At 38.5% G+C, this 26,144-nt stretch overlaps 1 protein-coding gene across 2 annotated transcripts in view; it reads right to left on the bottom strand.

Annotated features, from left to right (window-relative positions):
- The window catches only part of PBX1 (PBX homeobox 1), a 316,651-nt gene extending 293,490 nt beyond the window's left edge, over positions 1-23,161 (bottom strand). For both annotated transcript variants that reach the window (XM_031936806.1, XM_031936807.1), the window contains exons 1-2: positions 22,278-23,161; positions 18,780-18,853 (exon numbers count right to left, since the gene is read on the bottom strand). In XM_031936806.1, the coding sequence (XP_031792666.1) occupies positions 18,780-18,853; positions 22,278-22,468 (265 nt within the window). In that variant the 5' untranslated portion in view covers positions 22,469-23,161. The remainder of the gene's footprint in view (positions 1-18,779; positions 18,854-22,277) is intronic.
- Positions 23,162-26,144: the final 2,983 nt, after the last annotated feature.

The following is a 26,144-nucleotide window of genomic DNA, read 5'->3' as shown; positions in this document are numbered from 1 at the left end:
AGCTATTCAGCATCCCCCCCTTCTCTCCAGATGCCTCACCAAGGACATGGGGAAATTGTTTCCCGATAAGTCCTAAGGTATATGTGGGAATAGATACAGAAAACAATCGTAAATCACTAGTTAGAGAAAGCTTATACTATATTGGAAAGAGAAGAAATAAAAAATAAAGAGTGAATAAATGAAAAAATGAATGAATACAATCAGATTTTTTACAGTGAGTTCTTTAAAATTTTCAAAGCACTTCATATACATTAACTCACTAAATCTTCACAACTACCATTTTACAAATGAAAAAACTAAATCTCAGGGAACTTAAATGACTTGTTTAGAGTCACCCAGTATCTAAAATAGGATTTGAAACTAGGTCTGTGGTTCCAAATCTCAAGATACTAACAATTCATTTCAACAAATTTTTATTATGTATAGTAACATAGTGAATAAGAGTGTTGGTCTGAGTTATACAGACTTAGGTTCAAATTCAGCCTCAAACACATCACTTCTGTGACTCTGAGCAAGTCACTTAACCTTTTCCAGCCTTAGTTTTCTCATCTGTAAAATAGGCACGATGCTAATTAACAGCACAATCCTGAGGCTAGTATTATTATATTAATGCTTCTACTAATATTATAATTATTACCCCATAGGGCTTTTGTGAGATTCAAATGAGATAAAACACGTAAAGCACTTCACAAACTTTAAAGTACTACAAATAAATGCTAACTATTATTACATATAAAGCCTCAGTCTATGTGGTTGGTTTCTTGGTTTTTGTTCTTCTTGATATTCCCCAACACTAAGCACAGTGCCTGACACATAGTAGGTGCTTAATAGATGCTTATTAAGTAAGAATAAAAAACAAAAATCAATATGGTAGACTTACTCTTATGAAGAAGGGGAATAGAACCTATATGGAAACAGGTAAAAATAGAATGTAATTTGAGATTGGAGAAGTAATAACAGTTGGGAGATGAGGAATGGGAAGAAGGATCCGAGATGAGGACAGTCTCTCTTAGGATCTGGGACCTGAGCTGACCCTTGAGGGAAACATATACAGACATGAGCCATGATCAGAGATAGAATGACACATTTTGAGAATAGCTGAAAGTCCAGTTCAATGCAACATGTATTTAGAATGCATTAAGGGGAGTTGGTACAGATTAAGCACAGAGCCTGGAGTCAAGAAGATTTAACTTTATGAGTTCAAATCTAGCCTCAGACTTATTAGCTGGGTGACCCTGGCAAGTCACTTAACCCTCTGCCTCAGTTTCCTCATCGGTAAAATGAACTGGAGAAGGAAATGACAAACTTTTCCAATATCTCTGTCAAGAAAACACCAAATGGAATCAGGAAGAGTTGGATACAGCTGAAACAATTGAACAATAAGAAAGGGAGTTGTGAAAAAAATCTAAAAAAGTAATCTGGTGACCAACCATAGTTGGGTTTCAAAGGGCAGGCAGAGGAATTAATATTTTATTTTAGGTAATAGAGATCCATATTAGGTCTTAGAGGGAAGAAAGATATACACATCTGCTCATACTATAAAAGAGCGTGGAATATTTTCCTTATGTATAAGGAGAATGGAATTGTTTTCCTTATACCTAAGTTTCCTTATACTTAAGGACAATGGAATTGTTTTCCTTATACCCACCTCTGTGTATCTATCCTCCCATTTGCAAGACATATACTCCCTTCCTCAATGTAGAGTACTTATCCAAAAGCAACCTACTTCAATGACAGAAAGAAAAGATTAAAATTTGTGTGACTCATAAGAAGAAGGGAGGTACTGGTGCAAAGGTGGTAAAAATAGAAGCTAAAAAAGACAAGAAAAAACCTTCCTTAACATCCTTGACTCTTTCTGAAGTTCCTAACACTACAATAAAGAAAAAAAAATAGAGCAACTCAGAAAAAGTGGTGGTTTGTTTTAATCTGCCTGTCAAAATAAGCACATGGTTTTCATGCAAAAGAAATCAGGGTAAATAAAAAGGAAAACAGATAAGGAGCATAATGCCAGTCACGCATGGATATTCAAACCTCCATCCCCTGATGTGCGAAGCATCTCAGTCCTTCCTCTGCCCACTAGTATCAGGAACTGGAAGAGAGGTATAAAGGACCCGGCCAAAGTCCATTTTCCAGACAGAAAAATTATGGGACAATGAATGATGGTGGGGTTTTTTTGTTGCTGTTTGTCTTTATTTTTTTTAATAAAAGAACTACAATCTGAAGGGTATCACTAGATGACAATGAGTACAAACATCACTCAGTGCTTCCTAGGACTTCCTGAAGGGAATTTGTCAACTTTGGATAGCAGATCTCTCAGCCATGGGCTCCATGCAGAGGAATCCAGAAAATATCCCAGTTCTAACTTCAGTCCCACATATTTCACAGTCTCCATTTTCCCCAGCCCCAGGTTTCTCAAACTCTTCCATTTGCATCACTGAAATAGGACAGATACATGTACAGAGTAACACTTTAACCATCCAATGGCTTCTCCTCTTTCTAGGCTGACAGTCAGGACAGACAGACTGTGTGGTCCAGTAGTCAGAGGCCCCACGGGCCTTCCTGTCCCAGTAACTGGACTGTACAAGCCCCTAAGCTGGTTTGATCCAAAGAGACAGGCAGCTATTCCCTTACCAGCAAAGGGGCTGGGGAGGGCTCAAGGAGAGAGCTTTGTATGTACCATCATCCAGAGTATCATAAACCTTAAGGAGACAGGCAGTCTAATTACACAAGGCCTCAAAAGGCATTAACTCAAGCCAGCTCTTACCAGCAGGGAAAGAAGGCAGCAGCAGAAAAAAAAAAGGCAGTGGGGGAGTACATGAAAAAGAGGATGCTAATCATGAAAACTTAATTTGTTACAATAATGACTGTCGAATGACACAGAATGCAAAAATTGCCTACGTTCATTTATGACATTTAATATACATATGTGCACACACAAATTCAAGCAATGACGAAAATTAATTCTGCCTTTATAGAAACTCTCACTGTTTGCTTCCTTACCCACAAGAACCCTGGAGCATAGAGGTAAATTTCACCCTTCCCTTTACTATTCCTCCAGCCCAGACAACATAGCTTAAGCTGCCCAGGTGAACAAATGTCACAGAATGCCTATTCAGCAGGTGGTAAATTCCAGCTATCCTGGGAAATGCCAAGTGGTCCCAGGTCCCTGGTTTGGTAAATAGCAAACTGGACGAAAGGGGGGTAGGGACGGGGAGGAGCGCCTTCGGAAGGAGGAGGCCCCGAACAGGGGCGAAGGAAGGAATGCAATAGGAGGGGAATGAATAGAAAGAAGCATTTTCCAGGCTGACTAGACAAGAAGTTGGAGAACTCCCCGCACCAACCCAAACCTGTCTCTGCATGTAATCACCCAGTGTGAAAATGAAATGTTACCTCAGAACGAGGATGACCTTTAAAGCCAACCTCTACCTCCAGGAGCTGAATAACAATGTCACTTAAGAGGCAAAGTATGCCATAGGAAATATTCTCCACTCATCTGGTTCCTTCTCCCTACCTCCTACATAGCTTTACTTTCAGACTCTATTTTTCTACTCTGGGAATCTCTCTATCATGAAATTAATAAAATCAGTGCCGAATAATATTTTTCAAGAAGTTTTCAATTGGTTAACATATTCAAGTCAGGCTAATCTGGCATCTTTTATTCTTGATAATGGAAAATCACTCTCTTCTTTAACAATCTTCAATGTCACCTTACTGCCTGTTCCCAGAATTCCAAACCTACCTTCTCCCAGAGTTTTGCACCAATCTAAATTTTCGTGGGATTCAAGATAGAAAGCTGTAAGGGATCTTAGAATCAATTCAATCAGATCCCTTGATTCACAAAGGTGGAAACATATATAGAGAGGTGATAAAGGTAAAGTCTGAATTCAAACCCATGACTTTTGCTCCTGAATCCAGCACCCTTTCTACTGCAGTATGTTGATTATCCTACCTTAAAATTCTCACATTAATCTAATATTCCAGTCAAACTATATCTACTATGTACTAATCCTCAAAGGCACCAGATTTCTCCCAACTTCCCTCCTCATTGTTCTCTGACTAAAATGACTTTTTCAAGCTTCTACTCATGCTCCAAGGCCTAATGTATATGACTGCTCTGGCTTCAGAAACTTACTCATGGTATGACCTTGGGCAAGTCACTTAACCCTGTTTGCCTTAATTTCCTCAACTGTAAAATGAGCTGGAGAAGTAAAAGGCAAACTACTCCAGTATCTTTGCCAAGAAAACTCCTAAATGGGATCAGAGACAGAAAGTGAGTGAAGAAATTGTTAAAAAGGTTTTTGCTTAAACCAGGCTCAAATCTGCCATTCTGTAACTTCTACTCATTACACTTAGTTTTACCCTAAAGAATTACAAAGAATTCAAGTAAATCGTCATCTTTGTGACAGTTCTTTACGTATCCCCCCCCAAAAAAAATCATAATGCCTGAATTTTTGGTAAATATCTCAAGCTCCTTTATATAGTTGTTCCTTATACCACATGACTGAGTTCTGGTGGTCCTCCCAATTATCAGATGTCCCTCCAAAACACAAATGAAAAACTTTAGCACATAGAAATGACCATACAATAAATAATATGTAAGGTACAGATAGAGCAGTGCAGACTGCACTGGCATTGAAAGTCCATTTTCTGAACACTATACTTCTGTTAATGCTGCCTAGAGTTATATTAGCTTTCTCAGCTGCTAAACACACTGCTGAGTCACACTGAGTTTGCAGTCAATTCAAACTCCTAGATCTTTCCTTGTTAAACATGGTTTCCCCTGTTAAGAGATTGTTCTAATGTTTTTCAGCTTAAGTTCATAATTTTCTATTTATTTCTATTGCATTTAGTCTTGCTATAGTTGGTCTATCATTATTTTGGATCATGGTCCTGCTATTCATGAATTACCTAAACCTTCCAGCTCTATCTATCTAAATTTGGCAAGCATTCCATCTAAGTCTGCACTCAGATATTTCATAAAATGTTCAACACAAAAGGATCAAGGACAAAGTTCGACCAAAGGTTTTTTACCTTTGTTATGATGTGGACCCCTCCAACAGCCTGGCAAAGCCCACGTATTCTTTCCTCATCAGAACAACATTTTTAAATGCATAAAATAAAATTACAAAGGAGAACAATTATACTGCAATATAATTATCAAAATATTAAAAAATATTTCAAAGCTCCATTTTAAGAACCTATGCTGTACATTAACAGCAATCCATTAAACAAAAGTATTTTATAAGTACAATTATTTAATCAGTTTTGAATTCACCAAATTACCTATCATCCATTAAAGCATGTGAAATGATGTAAATGTTTTGCTAAAAACTTGCTAAACATACAGTGCTATTCACCCATTCTTATCTAATAACACACACAAAAAAAAGAACAAAATAAAACAAACAAACAAACAAACAAAATAACCCACTAAGGTTAGAATGGTAAGACTTCTTAGTTAAGCCATAATTGTAGAAATTTCCAGTAATCATAGTTTCCTTTTCAAAGTACTCACAAAACATTTATTTAGTAATCCATTTTAGAATGTTACCAGGGGTATATGTCAAACTCACTGATTTGAAATTTCTACCTTACCAGGTAATACTGGTCTATCTCCAGTATCCTGGGGCATGTCTATTTTCCCCAGTTCCTGGAAGACCATAGGATTATGGCAGAACACTGACTTTGGTGCATAAATCACCTCCAAAGGTGACTTACCACAGGGGGAATTCTATACAATTAAAACAAATTAATAATTGAACAAAGAAGAAAGAAAAGCACTTTGGAATTCTCATCATTTGAAGGCCCCCCAAAAGGCTTGACATATAAACCCAACAAAGAATGGCAGGTTTGGGTTTTCTGGCTGTTTTAAATTTTCCCATTTAATTCATGGGCTGTAATAGAGGCTATAATATATCATGTCTAGAAATATTCTAGCATTATTAAAAATAATAATGATGATGACAATGATTTCAACTATCTCCATTTACAAAAGGACAGAGAACAAGAAGCAAAAGTTGTCTATGTACTGGGGAGGCAGATATTATTGAAAGGCCCAAATGGAAGATTTTGAGCAGATTTTCTCCGTTAACTAGGGCAATCATATTAGACCTTCAAACCAAGCTACAGCTAATTAAAAAAATAAGCAATTCAATTCATCAAGAATTTAAAAGCCTACTATGTGCAAAAACCTGTATTAGAAGCACATAATGAAAGGAAAATAGTCTTGGTTCTTAAAAAGTTTAGAGTCTATTCCCACATACGGGAGGGGGGACGGAGGGAAATCTATTCTAAATACTTCAAAAATAAAACTCAATAAGGTAAAATTGCCAAAATAGGAAAACCAGAAGAGTGTTTTCTCTACGATTACTTATCATCATTTAGACTTTTGTTATCATTACTATTCTACCTTAGAAACAATAACCGTAACAGCAATAATGTCATGTCCATCTAAGAATCCTAGGATCATATCTTTAGAACCAGAAGGAATATTAGAGGTCACCTATTCTAATCCTTCAAATTTTACAGATGAAGAAACTGAGATCCTGAGAAATGAAGTACATTGCCCAAGAGCAGAATGGCAGAGAGCATCAGATCTGGGATTTGAAATCAGATCTTCTAATTACAAATTCAGCACTCTTTCCATTCACATAATAGCCCTATAATGTTCTCCCAGGGATAGTGGAGGTGAAAAACTGATCCAGAATTAATGATTTCAGTTCTTCGACCTTAGGATCAAAGCCTGGGACAACACAAATCTACAGAAGAAAAGCAATTCGATACAAACACACACACACACATATTTATGGTGGCAATAGTTAATTTTTCTGCCCCTCATCCTCTGCAAAACAACAACTAGCATTTATAAATATTATTTTATGCTCACAACAATCCTAAGAAATAGATGTTCCTATTACCTGAATTTCTATCTGCATAAACATTCTATAATTTTGTCCCAGAATTACTGGACGTGAGAAACTGATGCTGAATTAATAATGGTTATAATTTATTGGCTTTAGGATCGAAGACTGGTACAAATTTACAGAGAAGTCTTCCTTATAAATATGTGAATATATGTTTATGTAGGTAAGTATATGTGCACATGTATATATACATGTATGTATAGGTGTATATACATGCATGTGTATTTATATTTATATAGACACATATAGACACACATACATGTATGTATAGGAAAAAAGGTAGATAAATAGGTGGCTGTGTCAGTTTTTTTGACCCTCAGCCCCATCCTCATAATAGTAATGATGATAACTAGCATTTATAGATATTTTATCTTCACAAAAAAGCTATAAGGTAGATATTATTACCCCCATTTTACAGATGAGGAAACTGAGGCAGGTAGCGGTAAAGTGACTTTCCCTTAGTATCTGAGGTCACATCTTTGTGATTTGTATAAAATAATCAACAATTAGTGAACACAGGTAAAATGCTGAGTAAAAGCACTTGAATGTAGTTCTTTCTGACTCCAGGTCCGATCCTCTACAATGACATCTAACTGCCTTAACATCCAGCCAGTGGAAAGTTTATGAAAACCACAATGTTGTACTTTAATCAACCAGCCCTATAAAGTAACAATGAAACACAATAATATATATGTAGTAGCAGAAGCAGTGAAAGTGGCAGCAGCAATAGCAGTAGTAGTTAGTAGTAATTAATAATAATAATAATAATAATAAACATAAGGATCGCCATTTCCAGTGTTGGTTTGCAAGTAGAAAAGATAAAGCAATACAGATGGCCCCTTCCTAACTTGGCCCCAGCAAGAAGGATACAAGGAGACAACAATTATACCGTGGATTTTTTTTTAACTGTTATCCATTTCCCCACGATTTTTATAAAAATAAGGTAGATTAAGAGGCCCCTCTAGTTCTTTCTCCGAGACAGAGGAAGCAGCCGTGAAAGAACAGGGTATGTTTGCAGAACTCAAACCTGTTTCAAATGTTAAAGAAATCAGACCAAGCTTAACAAAAACAAATGTCAGCGTTGTTTAAAGTAAGCCAAGGTTCTTTGGGTTAAAAAAATCTCTCCAGAGGAAAAATGACATGAAGGCTGCTGCCGCTGCCGCCCTCTGTAGGAATGGAGCCAAGGGAAATGGGACTTTGGATTAGAAAGTATTTGATTCATTTAATACAGAACCGCAGAGCTCAGGGAGAAGGAACCTGCAGCAGACCTCCCTTTCTGCCTTGTGGGTTTCACGCCTGTGCACAAAGCAGCCACCTCTGGTGTCTGCACTTTGGGGCCCTTGCATGCAGGAAAAGTCAGTGCACAGAGGATCTGGGCCTGCGTGAGTCCCGGAGGAGGACAAGCAGCAGCAGCTCCCATGCAGGCCACGGAGCTCCCTGGGCTAGACAGGCCACGCTAGGCAACCCAAGCCCATATTAGGAGGTTTTTAATAAAGGAATTATGGCTCCTGCGTGTTTTGTCTCAGGAGAATCTTCTCTCTTTACCACCCTCTGAGCAGAAGGAAGCTCCATGAAGAGGGACAAGAGGGGTCAGCTGTGCAGGAGGAGTCTAATAAAGGATGGAGAAAGGGAGATGGAAGAAATACCCGGGGGGAGGGGGGGCAGCCCCGTAGCACTAGTCTGTGGCATGGTGCCCTGGGGCTCAGCGGGACCCCTCAGAAAGGAGACAGAGGCTCCATCGATGAATGGGGAAATTAGGAAAAAAAAACACAACACAGAAAGAAAACTCTTGTCCCGAGTCTGAGAAATCCCGCTGACAAAGAAGCCCGACTGGAGAGGAGAAGCTGGGGAGTCACATGCCTGCCTGTCCGGCCGGTGTCCCTGTGGCCACTGCCCACACACTGGTGGTCCTTGAGATTCTCTTCACTCCGTTCTAATTTATGGAGCAATTTCTCTTACTTAAGTGGGAGGGGACAGACAGGAGGGGGGCAGCTCTATGTGAGCAAAGGAGACCACATTGGGGAGATACGGGAGGAGGGGGACAAGAGGTGGGCTGTGCGTTACTTTTATGTCGTGTATGACATGTAAATCAGCCCTGTGGTTAAGTAAACAGATTTGATATGGGGGTTTCTGCCCTCCTTCCCCCAGCCCCCACTTCTGAAAGGCTAATTGTGCAGAGTGCACTGCGGGGGGGACTAAGACGCCTGTCTAGCAAGGCCCAGCTCCCTGCGTTATTATCCTGTCTAAAAAGGAGGCCTCACTTATTAGTCCAAGGTCATGTGATTTGCTACCATGTTCATCCACTTGCCTTTAAAAAAAAAATTTACCAAAGTTTCCATTTAGCAAAGGGGATCCTTTAACCCTTTCTAGTCTACTCCGCTATCACTTTTCCACCCTGACTTTCCCTCGTACTTTCTCCCTCTCCCTAACTGAACTCATGACTAAAATGCTTACATTTATTCACTACGCAATGACTTAATATCATGTAATTTACCCCTTTGCACTGCCCACAGCACACCATCACCACTTCCATCCCGATACTGCACTCAGCAAAAGGGCTAAGGGCTAGATGTTGGAGGTAAGGGGGATTGTATTATGATTATTATTAATGATTATTAATATGAGTATATGGCTCATGACTAAATGCCTTCCACCAAAATATTCCCAGAAATCAACTAACACACACAATCACACACAAATCTCTAAAACAGTTTCTCCTACTAGACACGGGCAGAAGTCACATTCGTGAGAAGGCATTTCCTCTGGCTCATCGCTATAGTTTTGGAGAAGCTTTCCTTGTTATCAATAAAAGACAGAGCCATAGAGTTTCAAGTCAAGTAACAATGACAATTACAGAGTGCATCTGTTGGAATAACAAACACTCTAGGACTCAAATTGGCTAATAAAAAAGCAGTGGAAAAACCCAAAGCTACAGAGAAAGATGAACCACCATATTCATTCTTCTCTGCCCTGAACGGCATACCACCAGATAAACATAAGCCTTTGTACCCCAGCTTACAGCATGAGCTAAACTCGATCTTTCTAAACTCCTCTATGGACTACCATATTTTAAGGAAGCCAAGTCAATGGAATGTCAGAACTGGAAGAAACCTCAAGAGCTAAGGCCTTGGAGGTTCAGAAGTTGCCCAACAATATACACACACAATTCTAGGACACTCTGATGTAATTATTGCACTAAATTTTACACAAGTTTCCTGTCAGGCATGTAGGGGACAAGTTTTATCTCCATTTTATAATTGAGTGGGTGAGACAGAGGACAGCAGGAAAATTTAGCAAAAATCACTCACCAAGTTTGTACCATAGAAACCAAGTTCAAATCTTCTAACTCCCACTGATAGGCCCTGTTTCTTCATCCCTTTCTCTCTCTCTCTCTCTCTCTTTCTTTCTTTCTTTCTTTCCTTCTTTCTTTTTTCTTTCCTTCTTTCTTTCTTTCTTTCTTTCTTTTTTCTTTCTTTCTTTTTTCTTTCTTTCTTTTTTTCTTTCTTTCTTTCTTTCTTTCTTTCTTTCTTTCTTTCTTTCTTTCTTTCTTTCTTTCTTTTTTTCTTTCTCTGCCTTTCTTTCTTTTTCTGCCTTTCTTTCTTTCTGCCTGTCTTTTCCCTTCCTTTCTCTTTCCCTCTTTCCTTCTTTTCTTCTTTCCTTCCTTCCTTCCTTTTCTCCCTATAATCTTTGTGTCTACTAAGCCATCCATCAACCAATCTATATACTAATGTCTAATGCTTCTCCAAACTGTTACTACACTGTTTTCAAAAGTAATTTCCAGATTAGGATTAGGTAAACATGAAATACAGATGAATTTTTTTTTCTTTGAACCATAGAATCAACTAAATGAAATGGAATACCTGAGACACTCGAGATCAGCCTTGGAAATCCTATGTTGAACAATGCATCCTACAGCTTCAATATAATTAGTCACTTTCACAAAAAAATAATGGAGGGAAGAAGTAGGAAGAGAAGGAGAAAGAGGAGGAGGAAGGAAAGAAGAAGAAAAAGAAGAAGAAGAAGAAATTAAAAAATTAAAAGTTGTGTTTCAGAAGTTCTCCAACCTCAATCCCCTCTCAAGAATTTTGCATAAAGTCTGCTGTATTTGCTTTTATCATAATAAGCAAAATAGCAACACTCATACAACTCACCCTCTTTTAGGGACTCACCCAAGTTTCATTAAGGACAAGAAAACAATACATTAGAAGGACAAATCAAGAAAAGAAAGCAGAAAAATAGCAAAAGGAAGAAAGAAGGTTAAGACATACATAATAACCACTTCAAAAAATGTTTTGTGCAGTTTTAGTGCAGAACATAGTAATAATGACCATGAAATAATATCAGATGTTTCTATTACTCTGAAAATTTTAACCACCACATAACTCTTTAACCAAATTTTTGTATTGGGAAAGGGAAGACTGGGGAGAAGGGAGGCTCCCACAGCAGGACTGCTTTGTCCTAGTTTAAAGAGCCAGCCAGAGTGCAAGGGTAAATTGGGGGCCTAATTGATGCCAAATTGAGGATTGGCCCATTTTGCAACCAGTCTGGTGTTCTTTTCTTTGAGTTCCAAGGACTTTCCCAGCAAATCTGCTGTTGAGGATCTTTTTTTTTTTCACTTCCTTATGCTGACAACCTTTTAAAAACAGAGGTATGGTCCAGCAGCACCAGGTAGGGTGGGAATTTAGGGAACTTATGAACCTCAAACTACACATTTCAGGGCTGCCACAATAAACAGTAACCCACAAAGTAGGACATGAGACATGCCCAGAAGGCCTTCCAATGTGCACACCTCCCTACACTCGCCCTCCCCAAGAAAATCCCCATTCTCTTCTGGTAGAAATTCTGCTAATTAAAGACATTTCTTTGTTATAAGGCTTTGTTCCCTATTAAAATGTAAATATACCACCCAAGAGGTAAGCATATTAAAACTTATCATTCATTTATACTTCAGTGTAAATAAGTTTACAGGATTTTGAAAGCAAGTTTTGTTGAGAAAAGGCAAAAAGAGAGAAAAGAGACTCAGCATGAGTGTAGTAGATGCATAAAGGCAAAAAACAGAGAAAAGATGTCACTGAAAGATTGAGAGTTCAAAGAGAAGGAGAATCCCAAAGAGGCTGAGGATCCCAAAGATCAACATTTCCTCGACTTTACAATTCTTTCTAGGGCCCCAGATTTGTATCTAGTGCTTTTTACTTCAGCTCAGTGTAACAGTTTTCCTAAATTAAGGTGCACAGAACAACAGGTCCAAGTGATTATCCTATGTCAGCTCACGATATGTATGATTCCTGCTTTCTACAATCATGGCTTCTCACTCTCAAAGACATAGTGTTTTCAATCTTGCCTCATACACAATTTCTAAGTAGGTCTCCAGAGCTAAAGGGGAAAAAATGTCATTGGCAATATTCAGCTTTAGATTTTCAAAGGTTATTGCCCCATTTGAAGAATGTGCAAGACCTTTGTTATCCTTCCTTGTTTCCCTGTCTTATTTTCTTTCTCAAGTGACTTCTGTCCTCCCATTCAGGTCTACATACTGCTCATTAGCACCTCCAAGAGAGCAAGGAGAGGAGAAATAAAAGGAAATCAATCTCAAATCCAAAATATTGTGGGATTTGGGGGCATTTCTGATAAAAAAAAAAAGTCAACAAAAAATATGGTTCATACCATGGATTAAAAGGCAGTTTCTGAATTAGCAATGCCCAATTCTATGTTTCACTAACATGGATAATCAAGAGGTAGCTAGCTATATTGGTGGACTTTCAACAAGCCCCCGTTATAATACAGAAGAAGGGCTTCGGAACCTAATTATATCATTTTTATCAATAAACAGCAGAGTCTATTTATAGGATTGAAATAGGACAGCACTGATCAAGGAAATGCTTAGATACAGACCTACAGGATTCTCTTTAAGGAATATATATTGACGTGCTACTGCTTAATATTTACTAATAAAACAATTAAAGTAAATTAGGGGATCCTTGCTAACTAAAAGGCACCCACCTATCCCGAAAGAGTTAACCATCACAACGATATGTGAAACCAAATATGTCATGTGCCCTAATATTATTACTTTCATACAACTATTATAGCATATTTTGTTTATATAGACCAGAGAATTCAAAGCTCTTTGCAAACATCTCATTAATTCTCTACCAGTATTTATTTATCAATTGCTGCATTCATTATCTGTCACCACACCCTCTTGGAAGGCTGAGGAGGAGAATGTCAGGGGTAATTATCTTCACAGGACCTGTGTTGAACTGAGGAACCTAAATATGTGAAATGCCATGCCCAGGGTCACAGAACCACATAAGGAATGGAATTGGCTCAGCCCAAATCAGAACTCTGACCTTTGGATACTCAAATTGATACTTTAAAATAAACAGACAAACAACAACAAGAAAGAAAAACAAATACAAAAGCAAAAATCAAAACACCAAGGCTGTGAGTTAGGAAGTTCTCAAACACTGCAGGACGACATACTTAAACCATCTAAAAAAGGATGGAACCAAAAGGTGAAAACAAAATTTCCTAACAATGATTTTAATAACCCAGATGTTACTTAAAATATGTGGCGGGAGGGGAAATGAACCCTCCTTAGTTTGACTGTGTTCAGAGTTTGGTTCTATTTATTTTTGGAGATTTCTTTTGAGACACAAATAAAGTTCACCCTCTTCAATGAAAACAGACTAAGAGAGGCTGCTGTAGTCATGCACGTTACAGTAGCAGATAGCAGTGGAAGGCACCTGAGTACCCGCCGAAAGCTGTAATTATACAAGTGGGCAATGCCATCCTCAGCCCTTCCAGAGCCCTTTAATCCTTCTTCCTTTTTCCTCCGTTAGAACGAGGAGATAACCACACTCATCTAAGGGTAGTATCTGTCCATCTCGGCTGCTCCAGAATAAAGAGATACAACAGGCAAGCCAAACTCTCTTGGACAGTAATTCTCTATCTTCACACACACACACACACACACACACACACACACACCCCTAACATATCCAATTCCACTTCCTTCATTTTGGTTTCAATCTTTCCGGTGCCAACTCCCCCAACACACATAAGTCCTATATTTCTAAAACTGACTAGAGATATCCAGACATTTTTTAGACTGTGAACCTTCAGAGAGTTTCCAAGAACTAGAGTCACAATCCTTTTCTCTCCCTTTCTGTTGCTAAACCCATCTTTCAAAACCCATCTTACACCCTACTGGAAAGGTTTACTGAAAAATTCATCTTACTCCATGTTTTCCAGCCTGTTCGTCCCACTGCCATAGCTCGATTGCTGGAATTGATATTTCTAATAAATAATATACTCCCTAATCTTTCTACCTCTCCATTAAAAACACATTTTTTTTTGCATAAAGTGTTATAATGGAACTTTGTTCTTATAATTTCCATTCTTTCTTCTCTAATAATAATAATATAGATACAGATATTTTAAATCCATGGGATTTGACAGTGCCTTCTTAAGCTTTCTCATCAGAAGAGAAAAAAGCTAAGCTAGCATTTGCCTGCTAAAGACAAGTATCTCAGAAAAGTAACTTCCGCCACCTCGACTCCCAGAAGGAATCTGATCAGAGAGCACTTTAGATCATTTAGAGTTACTTCTTTGTCCCCTGCCCAAGGCCCAAAACCATCAGATACATTTCTTTTTCAGTATACAGCTTCCCTCCATAATAGCTCCAATGTACCTACACACACATATACTCTCTCTCCTCTCTCTCTCTCTCTCTCTCTCTCTCTCTCTCTCTCTCTCTTTCTCTCTCTCTCTTTCTCTCTTCTCCTTCTCTTTCTCCCCCCCCCTTCTCCTCTCCTCTCCTCTTCTCTCTTCTCCTTTCCTCTTCTCTTTTCTCCTCTCTTCCAGTGCTTTAAAGGAGGGAAGAGAGAGAAACTCCATAATATAATTGCTATATAAACAGAAAAGGCAAGAGAGAATAATAAGGGAGGGTGTCAGAAGTGAAATACGGTACTAGGCATTAAAAAAAAAAAAAAAAAAACACTACAGTTCTCTGATGGGGGTGTTAATTGAACACAGAGAAAAAAAGAAAGAAAGAGAACAAAGAGGTGGTAAGGGAAAAAAAATTTACCTCCTCCAATGATTTGATTTAACTTCGATGCAGATAATGCACAGAGGAAAAGGGGCTGCGAAGTGCCAGATATAGCTATTATGTTCTAAAATTAAAAACTGTTCACAACAATTGCAGCTATTCATTGCCAGCTATAAATATTCTGCTTAGTAAACTGCACCCCCCCAACAAAAATTGAATGTTTTTCCTACTTTTAAAATCTCCATGATTTTGACAAAGAAGACAAATAGCAGGGGATTCAAGAGAGAAAAAAAAATAATTCAAGGTCTTTTTAAGAAATGAAATTTGGTTGACTCTTTCTCTTTCTCCCTTCTTTTCTCCCTCCTACCCCTGATGCTGCTGCTAATATGTCATATGACAAGAAATAGTCCTTAAGACTAAAGGAAAGTCATATTAAATGGTCCCAAATCCTATATTCCGTCTGTCTTATGGGTCTCCCACAGTAAGAAAGTAGTATAAAACACAAAGTAGCTGAAATATAGGCTGATACAGTTTTGTTTTGTTTTAACAGCTTGTCATCTAAGTGTTTTTGTTGGTATGTGCTTTAATCTTTATTAAAGAAAAAAAAGGGGGGGGGATATTAGAGCAACTCATCCGTATCAAAGAGATATATCAAAGAGATTCACATTTTTTTAAACATACCCACAGTGATTTCATTCTTAAATACTTATCAATCAATTGTAATTTAGACAGTGGTGTCTGGGTTTTGTTTTTTAAAGTTGTAAAATGCATATAAGTCAATGTGAGTGAGTTTTCCTTTTTACCTCCCAAACATCCAACAAAAAGAACTAAAAATAGCACAAAGGAATAAATCAGTATCATGACTACTGTGCTTTTCTCCGAGTTGTACATCTCCTAACAATAATCCAAGTTCAAGAATCTGGCCCGAACGAAGGCAAATATCCAAACTTTAGATTGACAAACACCCAAACGCCCAGCCACACTAGTCACCAAGATGGAAGCACCAAAATGTTCCCGAAGGCAAATGAGGGGAAAAGTAATGGTAAGATGGGCCCCCCAAACAACGAAGGAATGAGTGCGCTAACAGGATTGCTTCGGCATCTCTGTGTCGAAAAGAACGCTTGGGCAACTTTACAGACATTTTATGTTTCTCCGACACATTAACCCCATGAAAGATATGCCATCACATCAGGGAGTCTAACAGCAGCTCTTGAGTCACGTACTAATCATCTTCTGGAATTGGAGAAGTCCTTTTCAAGACATCATAGATAACTCCTACCTTATTCTGGAACATCCACGTATCACTGAGGTCTACTCTTTTCCTATCACTATGGCACCTCTGCCCTCCCCATCCTAGTCCTTTAGAATATATGTCAAAAAAATCTAATTTTTTTAGCTCTTCTCAGACATTCCCTTATCCTAAAATCTGTCTTTACATTTACTTCCTCTTCAGTAATGCTAACTCACCGTGACCAAATAGTTCCTACCTTTAACAGCTCACATTCCTTCAGAAAGAGTTTATTTTTATTTTAACCTGAAGAAAATATAAACCTTATTTTTAGCAAACTATTTTCCCCTAAAAAACTATAAATATGCTTATAAGGCATCATTTAAAAAATAACTTTAGCTTTAAATGATGTTTGGGGATTTTTATTCTCATGAATATAATGACTTTTTATCATGATATTACAGCCAATATTAAAGAGACAGCAACCTAATCCATATTTGTAGTGGGTCTTTAGCCATAGCATCTAACTTTCATATAATGTCTCAAATAGACTTTGATGAAAAGACTAGAATTAAACACCTTCATCACTATCTAAAAATCTAAGAGTTTTGACCTGCGTCCTGGCCTCAGAAATGTAATGAAAGTATCTTCAAATACTGTACTCCATTCAGACAGCTTCATCACATACAACTTTATGTCGCTGATTTTTGGTTTTGCGTCTTTAGAGAAAAAAAATCAATTGGGAGTAGGAACCAGTTTTGATTTTCTTTTGGGGGAAGGGAATGTCAATGAGTCAAATATTCAAAGCAAATATCATCAGAGTAGAGGGAAAAAATAATAAAGAATTTTTAAAGATGAAGAGAAAAAGCAACAACATATAAACTTAGCTATTTTTTCTCTTCATTATCAGGAAATAAATTCAGAACATGAAACATGTTTTTGACCATCACCCCCCCAAAAAAAAATTGCACTGAAATGTACATACACAGTCTATATAATCTATTATACAGTCTCTAGAGTAATGTAGTTAACAGCTTCCCAATAAGGTTAGATTTTGGCAATACAACCTTCAGGACTTAAGTGGGTTGAATGTCACTGCTCAGGTGCTTTGTCTAGGTTACAAGCTGCACAAATAACATTCAACAAAGGGCTGTAGTCATTTTATATATACTTCAAGAGTCAAGTAATCACATTTCTAATCAGTTTCTCACACTTTGAAGCATTTATTTAAGAAAGGGCATGGGGATGGCAACCTCAAAAGAAAGCTACCCACTCTCCCCTTCCTCTCTTCATCCCCTCCCCCTTTTATGTGTAACTATCAATGTATATCAACTGGGCATGCAATCATATTTATTGTCACTTTCATTCATGTCATGCCCTTGCTTATATGGTTTAGATATGAATTATTGACTGTTATGCTCCTTGTTGTAAAAATATATAAATAAATAAAATGTCAGGTACTTTGCACTGCACTAAAACGAGAGAGTCAGTTGGAAGAAGAGCCCCTTCTTTTGCATATCTGACCCTTCCATACTCTCCCCACCTCCCATTCCCACTTTTCAATCTGCCTCCTTAATTCCTTGGTCCTCCGAGGTAGGAATTTACCCACCTTGGAAAATCAAAGGTCTGAAGTAAACAAACAATAGTATTTTGCTAAATGCCCTCCCCTAGCATCTGTTGTTTAAGAACACCTCTGATTGATGCCTGCTATTTTTTAATTGTTGCTTTTAAAATTTAAATGCCCTCCTGGGATGCCCTATAAGTGCGGTTAGTCCAAGGTTTGAGGTCTGGAAAGTAGGAAAACAACAGAATAAGTACTCTCAAGTCATTATGCCCTCCTAAATCCAAGGATCTCTCTGCCATAAAATGATACTACCCCTAAACTAACCAATCACCCAATCCGATATTGAGGTTTCTATAGAGAGATCTGACAAGACATCCTAGGTTGGCTTTCCCAGTAAGCAGCTGATTTGGGCCTTTTAATTAGGAGAAAAGAGTGAAAGGAAAACTTTAAAAGCGCCCTCATTCTTAATAAGACACATTTTACTATCAATCAAAACATGTTCTCTCCAGGAAATGGACTTTCACTTTCAGAATGTCTTTTTCCAAAAGACTCCATTTTAATACATTCTCTTCCCCCCCACCCCCATCTCAGGACTCATATTTTAGCACCAATTTCATTAGAAAGTCAGAAAAATGGGCCGTGGAGGAGGGGGGGAGGGAGAAAAAAGAAAGTCTTCACAGTGAAAGCTACATGCTCACTCCCTCTCTATGAAAATTTAGTGGTTTTTGTTTTTATTTTTGTTTTTCCTCAGAGGCAGTTGGAGATATTCCTAGATGAGGGGAAAATAGGGTTAATTTGGAAAATAACCATTCCTGGTTCACATTCATTATTTTAGAATTCTAGTACTTAAATAAAAAGTGCTAGATAACTCTGATTCTTTTTTTTTTTTAAGCAAACAAGAAACTTTTTTTTTGAGAGAAAATAAGATTGTCTCTCTCAGAGGGCTAGAAATGAGCAATGTCATCTGGCCAGAGAAAGAAAGAAAATGTTTTAGAGGCTAGAAAAAGCCATCCCTACCTGTTTTTTCTTTGATTTCGCACAACACATTAAACAAGGCGGGCTTCATTCTGTGGCAGTTTAAAGCATGTTTCCTGTAAGAAAGAAACAATATTAAAGCACGGCAGCTTTAGGTGAAGTTTCAAGATCAAATTGCTGATAATGCACAGGGGGAAAGAAAAATTCCAAACGTTTAGCCAAAATTATATCCTAAGCATAACTCTGTGGCATGCTCCAATTGTTTTTATGACTTAATGTACAGAGTCCCACCACGGAAAAAGAAATCATGTTAATTAAGAGAGGGAAAGGAGGGGGCTTAACTACAGAACAGAATGAACCTAAATTATGCCTGTTTATGAATAGTTTTTAAAAAGCAGTTGCAATAAAGTGGCCTTCCTAAACCAATACTTCTACGGAGGGCAATTAGCACAAGCAAAGCCAAATGTATGGGTTAATAACCCTGCCCAAGCTCTACTTCTTATTCAACATCCACAGCTTTAAGGTCTTTCTTTTTCTTTCCAAATTGAATTCATCCGTGTGTTCAAATTCATTCTGCAGACACCCCCTCCCCCCACAGCCTCATAAACATAAGATGCTTGAAAGGTCTTCTGAGCAGAACTGTCAATTTATAAAATTTCAGTCCCCAAGTTAAAGACTATGAAAATGCATTGCCAGGGGCAAACATACACATATGGGGAATAAATTCATTTCTCTATGTTCGCATTATACCTCTTGTGCACACACAGCTTATTTGCAGGTGTTGAAATTCAATTATTTACAATTAGGACCTTGCACACATTGAGGGAAAAAAAGGAACCAATTCTGCCTTATAGACTGCTTCTTTGCTTGGCTGTTTTTATGCTCAGCATGAACTTGAGGATTAAAACAATACCTTTCTCTCTATTTTTCTCCGTAATTACTCAGAACAGAAGGATTTTTTTTTTTTTAATATGGAAACAAAATACAGCACACCCGGCCCATGGATTGAGGGACTTCTGTTTACCAACCAAAATTAACACATAAAGATTAATGTATGCCTCTGGCACTCAAAACACATGCTATTTTTTTAAACCCCTTTGAAAGTTAAAAAAAAAAAATAGATATGCAATTAAATCAACTCTTTGCTCCTAGGGAAAAGAACCCAGAAGCACACTGTATGGTTGTATCTTCACAGTACAGAAGTCCCACTCTCAGACCGTGAAAGTATCCAAATGAACATATGCCTTTGTATCTAAAACATTTGCTACCTATTCTATATATTTCATAAATAATAAAAGCCTTCGGTCAAAGAATGAATGAGAAAAAGGAAAACTGGATAAAATTTATGCTATTATTTACTAAAGACACTCCTTATGCTTAGCGACCTAGGAGGAAGTAGTAAGGTGGCAATTTCAACAACCTCTTCTCGGCAGGGGGTGAAGGGAAAGGGAGAAGTGAGTGTCTCTTTCTCTAGGTATCAATGCCTTTTCATTTGTTTCTACAAAATGTTTTTAATTATATGCATATCTGGATACAAACAAAAATAATTGCACAGTTTTAACGATTGACATTTACACACTCTGTCTATTTGATTGTGTGTATTTTGGGGAATGGGGTAGATAAGGAGAGAATTTTTTTCCATCCCAATATAAAATCTAATCTCACCATTTATTTCATTGAAAGTGGTGAACTCCAAGATGAGTTTCTCCCTAGTTACTTACATATATTTTATATATATATATATATATACTATACACATGCATGCATGATGGGAGTATCAGAAAGATGTATAGTATCCACTCATCTCCTTTCTTTCCCACCTCAAACTTAATAAAGTAGTTTATTGGTATGTGTGCTTTTTTGAAACAATGTTATGAAGCAATTAGTCCCAGCTTAGAATATAAATACTAGTGAGAACTCTTTTACCACATCTACCATCTTTTCTTCAGATCATAAAATTATAAAAAGTACCAATGAATTCTAGAGAACTACAACTCCCCCTTCCCATCACTCCTTTTATATTTAGGAAAGGGTCTTTAAACCTTCCTAACTTTTCAACAGCCTCTACATCCCCCTACTTCTGAGTTACGTGTTGCATGTGCTTCGAGCTAAAAATAATACAATAATTCATTCAATCTAGGCTTTTTGCTGTTTCTTCTCCAGCTAGCATTTCAAAATCTTCACTTTCTCAAAACATCACATAATAAAGCCTCAAAACAGCTAAGTGATTTGAGGTTTGTTCTTTTTTTTTCTTTTTTTTTTTTTAAGAAAATTTCTTTAAAAGGTTTCCAAAGTTTAAAAAAGGGGGGACACTTCTGTGATTGATTCTGCTTTTCAAAGCTTTTCAACACAACCCTATTAGACTTAACGTGGAAATTAGACTTTATTTTGTTTTGGGTTTTCTCCCCAGGAGTTTGGGAAGGAAAAGCTTTTGGTTCGCGCTGTTGGGCATTCTCTGTTTTTATTTTGAAATCCAGTTTCCTAAAATGCCAGAGCAAGAGATACTAATTCCTTGACACTGGTTTAAGTTGAAAAACTGTACTTTTCCTTATTTTATTTCCTCAAGGAGCATCCAAAAGCCCCGTGGAGTCAACATACAGATAGATAATCCAACCACGGTCTCAGTTATGATTTCTAGCATCCTACCTTCAGGTATTCCTGAAGGAGGAAAAGAGGAAAGAACATACTTGATTTCGGTGATTTTTTTGTTTATTTGTATGTTTGGTTTTGTGGAACATAGAGAGAAGGTTTACATCTGCGCAGCTTAGGAAACTGACCCAAATTAGAATTCAAAACCCAAGTGATTTTTCCCTGAATCTTAGAAAGCTGATCAACAGATCTACAAGCAACATTCCATTTTTCTTCTTTCCACGGCCCGTTTTCCCCCTTAAGAAAGAGCATTAAGTATATGCAAAATATTCTCTGGATAGCTGACAACTACTGACAAAGAAATACCCTGTTCCACACACAGAAGGGAGATCGTGGGGGGAAGGGAACGAAAAGAGAACATGGAAATTAGAATTTTTTTTTCTCCCTTGAGTCATTAAAGAAAATTTAAAAGATCTGAATTAGACAACTTATAATTTAGCAAATAAAAGTGTTCTTGGGACATGTTGTCCTGTAATGTGGGGGGTACCCCACAGGAAGATGGGGAATGCTGTTCCAAACTTGACGATTCTGCCTTCTGTGTGACTTTTTTTTTTTTTTTAAGGCAGTAAAAAGTGCTGAGGGCCGTGGTGTGATCAGCAGGCAATATTATCTGGGTGCCTCGGTTTATGTGTTCATATACATACACACACATAGAATATGTATACAGACACATCACGGCATGGACGATTACACTTTCAATAACAACACTCCTGCAAATCTTACTCCTCCGCCATGTAGTTGCTCCACAAAACGGGAAAAGAAATAACCCGAAAAAGAATGCGCTGTAGTGATTCAAATCCCATTGTTCCCCACGCCCCCTCCCCGAAGGAAAAAAAAATAAACAAACAAATAAAACCACCCAAGAAATGAAAAAGAAAGCCTCAATCTCACCTGGCCTGCGCCTCGTCCAAACTCTGGTCTGTGATGGTCATAATTTGCTGTAAAATGTCTCCAATGTCCTGCTTTCTCCCTCCCTCCCCCTCGGTCCCTCCAGCCCCATCCTGTAAGTGTTGGGACAGGCCGGGGTGTCCTGCCATCCCCACCCCAGCATGGGAATGCATCAACCTGGGCTGATCATCCATCTCCAAAGGCAACAGCAGCCCCTGTTTCCTCCTCTTCTCCTCTGCTCGGCTCCTTGGAACTACCAAGGCTTTTTATCGTTCAAGCTGTCTCCAAATCCTTTTCAGAATAAAGGGGGGGGGGGGAACCAAAAAAAAATCCCTTTGCCTCTTTTAGAGGATGGTGGGAGGATGGGGAGTGGGGAGAGGAAGGGGGGGCGTGAAAGGGTTGCAGGGTGAGGGTGGGGATGAGGGCTGATGAGGAAGGGTGTTGACTCCAAAAAGCAAGAAAAATAAACCACCTTCCCACTTGGTGAAAAGAAATCAGAGCTGGATTTTGGGTTGTTTTTAGTCCCGGCTCCTTTGCAAAGCAGAAATGGGCTCTCAGAGCTTAAATCTGTGGCTTAATCCTTTTGCAAATATGCATTGATCTGGAGAAAAGAGAGGAAGGCAGGGGGATTGCAATGCAAACTTTCCCCCCACCCCCCGCCACCCCCCACCCCACCCCCAGCCAGAGTGATCTCAAAGGGGGTGGGCTGTTGCAAAAGCCAGATCTCCCCCAGCAGCGGCAGCAGGCAAAGCAGAGAGAGCCTCCCTTCCTCTCCGTGTCTCTGCAAACTCCAGCAGCCCCTTCTGCCTCCTGCTTTTGTTTAGCTCAGGCTCAGGACTCCTGAAACTGACACAGAAAACCACAGCCGGAGAGGAGGAGGAGGAGGAGAAGGAGGAGGAGGAGGAGAAGAAGGAGGAGTGGGGAGGGGGTGGAGGGAGAGCGGGAGGGGGGGAGGCGGGGAAGCTGGGAGGCAGAGGAGGAGAGAAGGAGGGGAGGAGGGAGCCAGGGTCCCCGCCCCCCTGTCCTGATTGGCCATCTGAGAAAAGAGGAGCCCCTCCTCCTCCCTACTTTCCTCACATCACCTCCTCCTCGTCCTCCTTCTCCTCCTCCTCACCCAGCACTCTGTCAATCAGAGTTCAGAGGTGGGCTGTAAAGGAGGCTGAGCTTACAACCAAGTCCCCGGTCCTTAAAGGTGCCACTAGTATGATAGTTCCAATTCAATTAGGCAGTTGCCACTTTTCCTCCTAGAAGACGCAGGGGTTTTTTGCTTGTTTGTTTGTTTGTTTGTTTGCTTTTTTCTTTACTTAACTGCAAGTCACGCAAAGCACTGTGAAAAGCCCCTGCACTCTCCTGGCTCAGAGTCCCCCAGACCCCCAGCACCTCTCAGCCATAATGTTTTAAAATGCTCGGAATCGGAGGGGATAACTTAGGGCGCTAGTTTGACAACATTGAAAGAGAGCAAAAAGAACGAACAGTCATTCTAAGTAGCCAGATGGACACAAATCAAATGTATGGAGGATTTAGTCACAATAATAAACAATAGGCTTGTTGTTGCATCCGAAGTAAAATAAGGACAATAACGCTAAACAATGCTGAGGAAGCACAAATTTTAACAAGGAAGATTCGGTCACATTTAAAAAATCCAACTTTTCTCCCCATCCACGCCTTCCCCCTCCACTGCTGGAAAAAGAGTTTCTAGAATTAGACTCTCATGGTACGCATTGAAGTGGCACTTTGTACCCGAGGTTTACAAGTACTTTCCTCACAAAATCTCTATGAGAGGAGTAATACAAATACTATGCTCGTTTATGGTGAGGAAAAAAATAAATCAGTGATAAAATAATTTGCCCCATGTGACCCAGCTGGTAAATACTGAAGCCAGGAATGGAATCAAAATCTGACTTCCAGGTCCAAAGCTTTTTTCACCCCACCAAATCCTTAATAAATATTAATGAGGAAAGAAATGATAAATAAGCATTGAGAGTCTGGTCCTAAATTTGGTTTTTGTTTATTTTTAATCCAGTCCTGGAAAGCCCAAGTGTAGAGTGAAAAAAGGACAACAGATTGAGTGGATCTTTTCTCTAAGTGTCAGGGAGAATAACAGGAAAGTTATTTAGCTACCCAAAGCCTCAGTTTCCTTATCAGCAAATGAAGATAGGAGTTGTTGCCAAGCAGCTCTTGCTAGGTGCTTTGAGATCTTAAGATGAAAAATGTTATTTTTAGCATCAACCCATTACCCAGTCTCCGTCCTATTCATTAGCACAAAACAAGTTTGGCAAGATAAGTGGAGTGGGTAATTATTAAGGCATTCCTAAGCAGCTTTTAACAGGTTGCTTGACAGAACAGGACAAAGGCATAAGGGCATGAATATGTTTTGTAATTACAAAGTCATATTATTAACAACTATTTTATTTATAAGCTGTTTTAAGAATCAGATCCTAATGGAAAGTTAAACCACAATAATATACTTTCAAATAATACAATTATCATATTGATAATAGGCAGCAATGTAATTTACCACGGACCTTACTCAAGCTGAAAGACTCAGAAAAGAAATAAGACTGAGTCTAAAGAAAATAAGGTTAAGATTAAGAAATTCAAGTTATAAAGGCACTTAAACTTCACTACAACGCAATTATGCCATAATAGTTCCATTATATTATTTGATCCTCAGAACAACCCTGAGAACTAGGTGCTATTATTATTCCTATTTTAAAGTTGAGGAAACTGAAGCAGACAAAGTTTAAGTGATTTGCCCAGGATCACACAGATAGTAAATGTCTGAGGCCAGATTTGAACTCAGAAAGATGAAAGAAACTCCAGTTTGGGGACTCTTATCTTCTTCACCATTTAGCTGCCTCATCAACACCTCCACCAACAGAATATCGTTGGTAGTCATTATGCAATGAACAGTGTTAAGTGATGTGGGGGATATAATGATGTATGTAGCCCCTGTATTTACAGAGTTTACAACTTAAGGGAAGATATAAACCATGCACTCAATTACCAAGCTTTATGGAAAAAATGCTATAGAAATAGTAGAAATTGTAAGAACCTCTGGGGGAGTGCAGATGACAACAGAAGGAAGTGACTATTTCCAGTTGGAAGATTAGTGAAATAATCATTGAGGAGGTGGTGATGGATCTGGCCCTTGAAGGATGGATGGATTGGAGTTGGGAAGAAATGACAGGCCAGGAAAAGTTCCAAGAAAAGTCCAATGCACTGAAAAAGAAATGCATTAACAAATAAAGGATAGGGAATGTCAAGAAGAGAAGTTGATCATAAGCTTGGAAAAAGGTTTGAGCCAGAAAATGAAGACCTTTGAATATCTGATTGGTGAGTTTGTATTTGTAATATTCCTTTTCAAAAAGATCTAGTCTCAAATTCTAACTCTGATGTGTAGTAGTGTGACACTGAGCATGTCCATTTACATTTATTACTGTTGGTTGCCTCATCTATAAAATAAAGAAGTTGGACTCAATTTTCTCCATGATCCCTCCCTGCTCTAAATCTATTAAAATTTAAGCTGTATAAAAAATGCAATCCCTTCTAATATGGTATGGTGAAGACACTGATAGATTTAGAATCAGAGGACCCAGACTGGAATTGCAGTTCCACCATGTATGAGTTTCAGTGCTTCAGCCAGACTAGCTCTCTGGTCTTTGGCTTCCTTGTGCGAGATGAGGGGCTTCTGCCACTAAGATTTCTTCTAATTCTAAAGTTATGATTGCATTTAATAAAGCACATTGAAAGAAAAGGAAGAGAGAATGGAATAAAGGAAAGAAAAAAGACAGGGAATGAGAGGGAGGAAAAAAATAAGGCAGGGAGGAAAATAAGAGACAAAAAAGAGGAAAAGAAGGCAAAAAAGGA

The sequence above is a fragment of the Sarcophilus harrisii genome, chromosome 4, assembly GCF_902635505.1.
Source record: "Sarcophilus harrisii chromosome 4, mSarHar1.11, whole genome shotgun sequence".
Lineage (NCBI taxonomy): Eukaryota > Metazoa > Chordata > Mammalia > Dasyuromorphia > Dasyuridae > Sarcophilus > Sarcophilus harrisii.
Note: the sequence above shows the minus strand (reverse complement) of the source record. Positions and strands in the feature narration are given on the sequence as shown.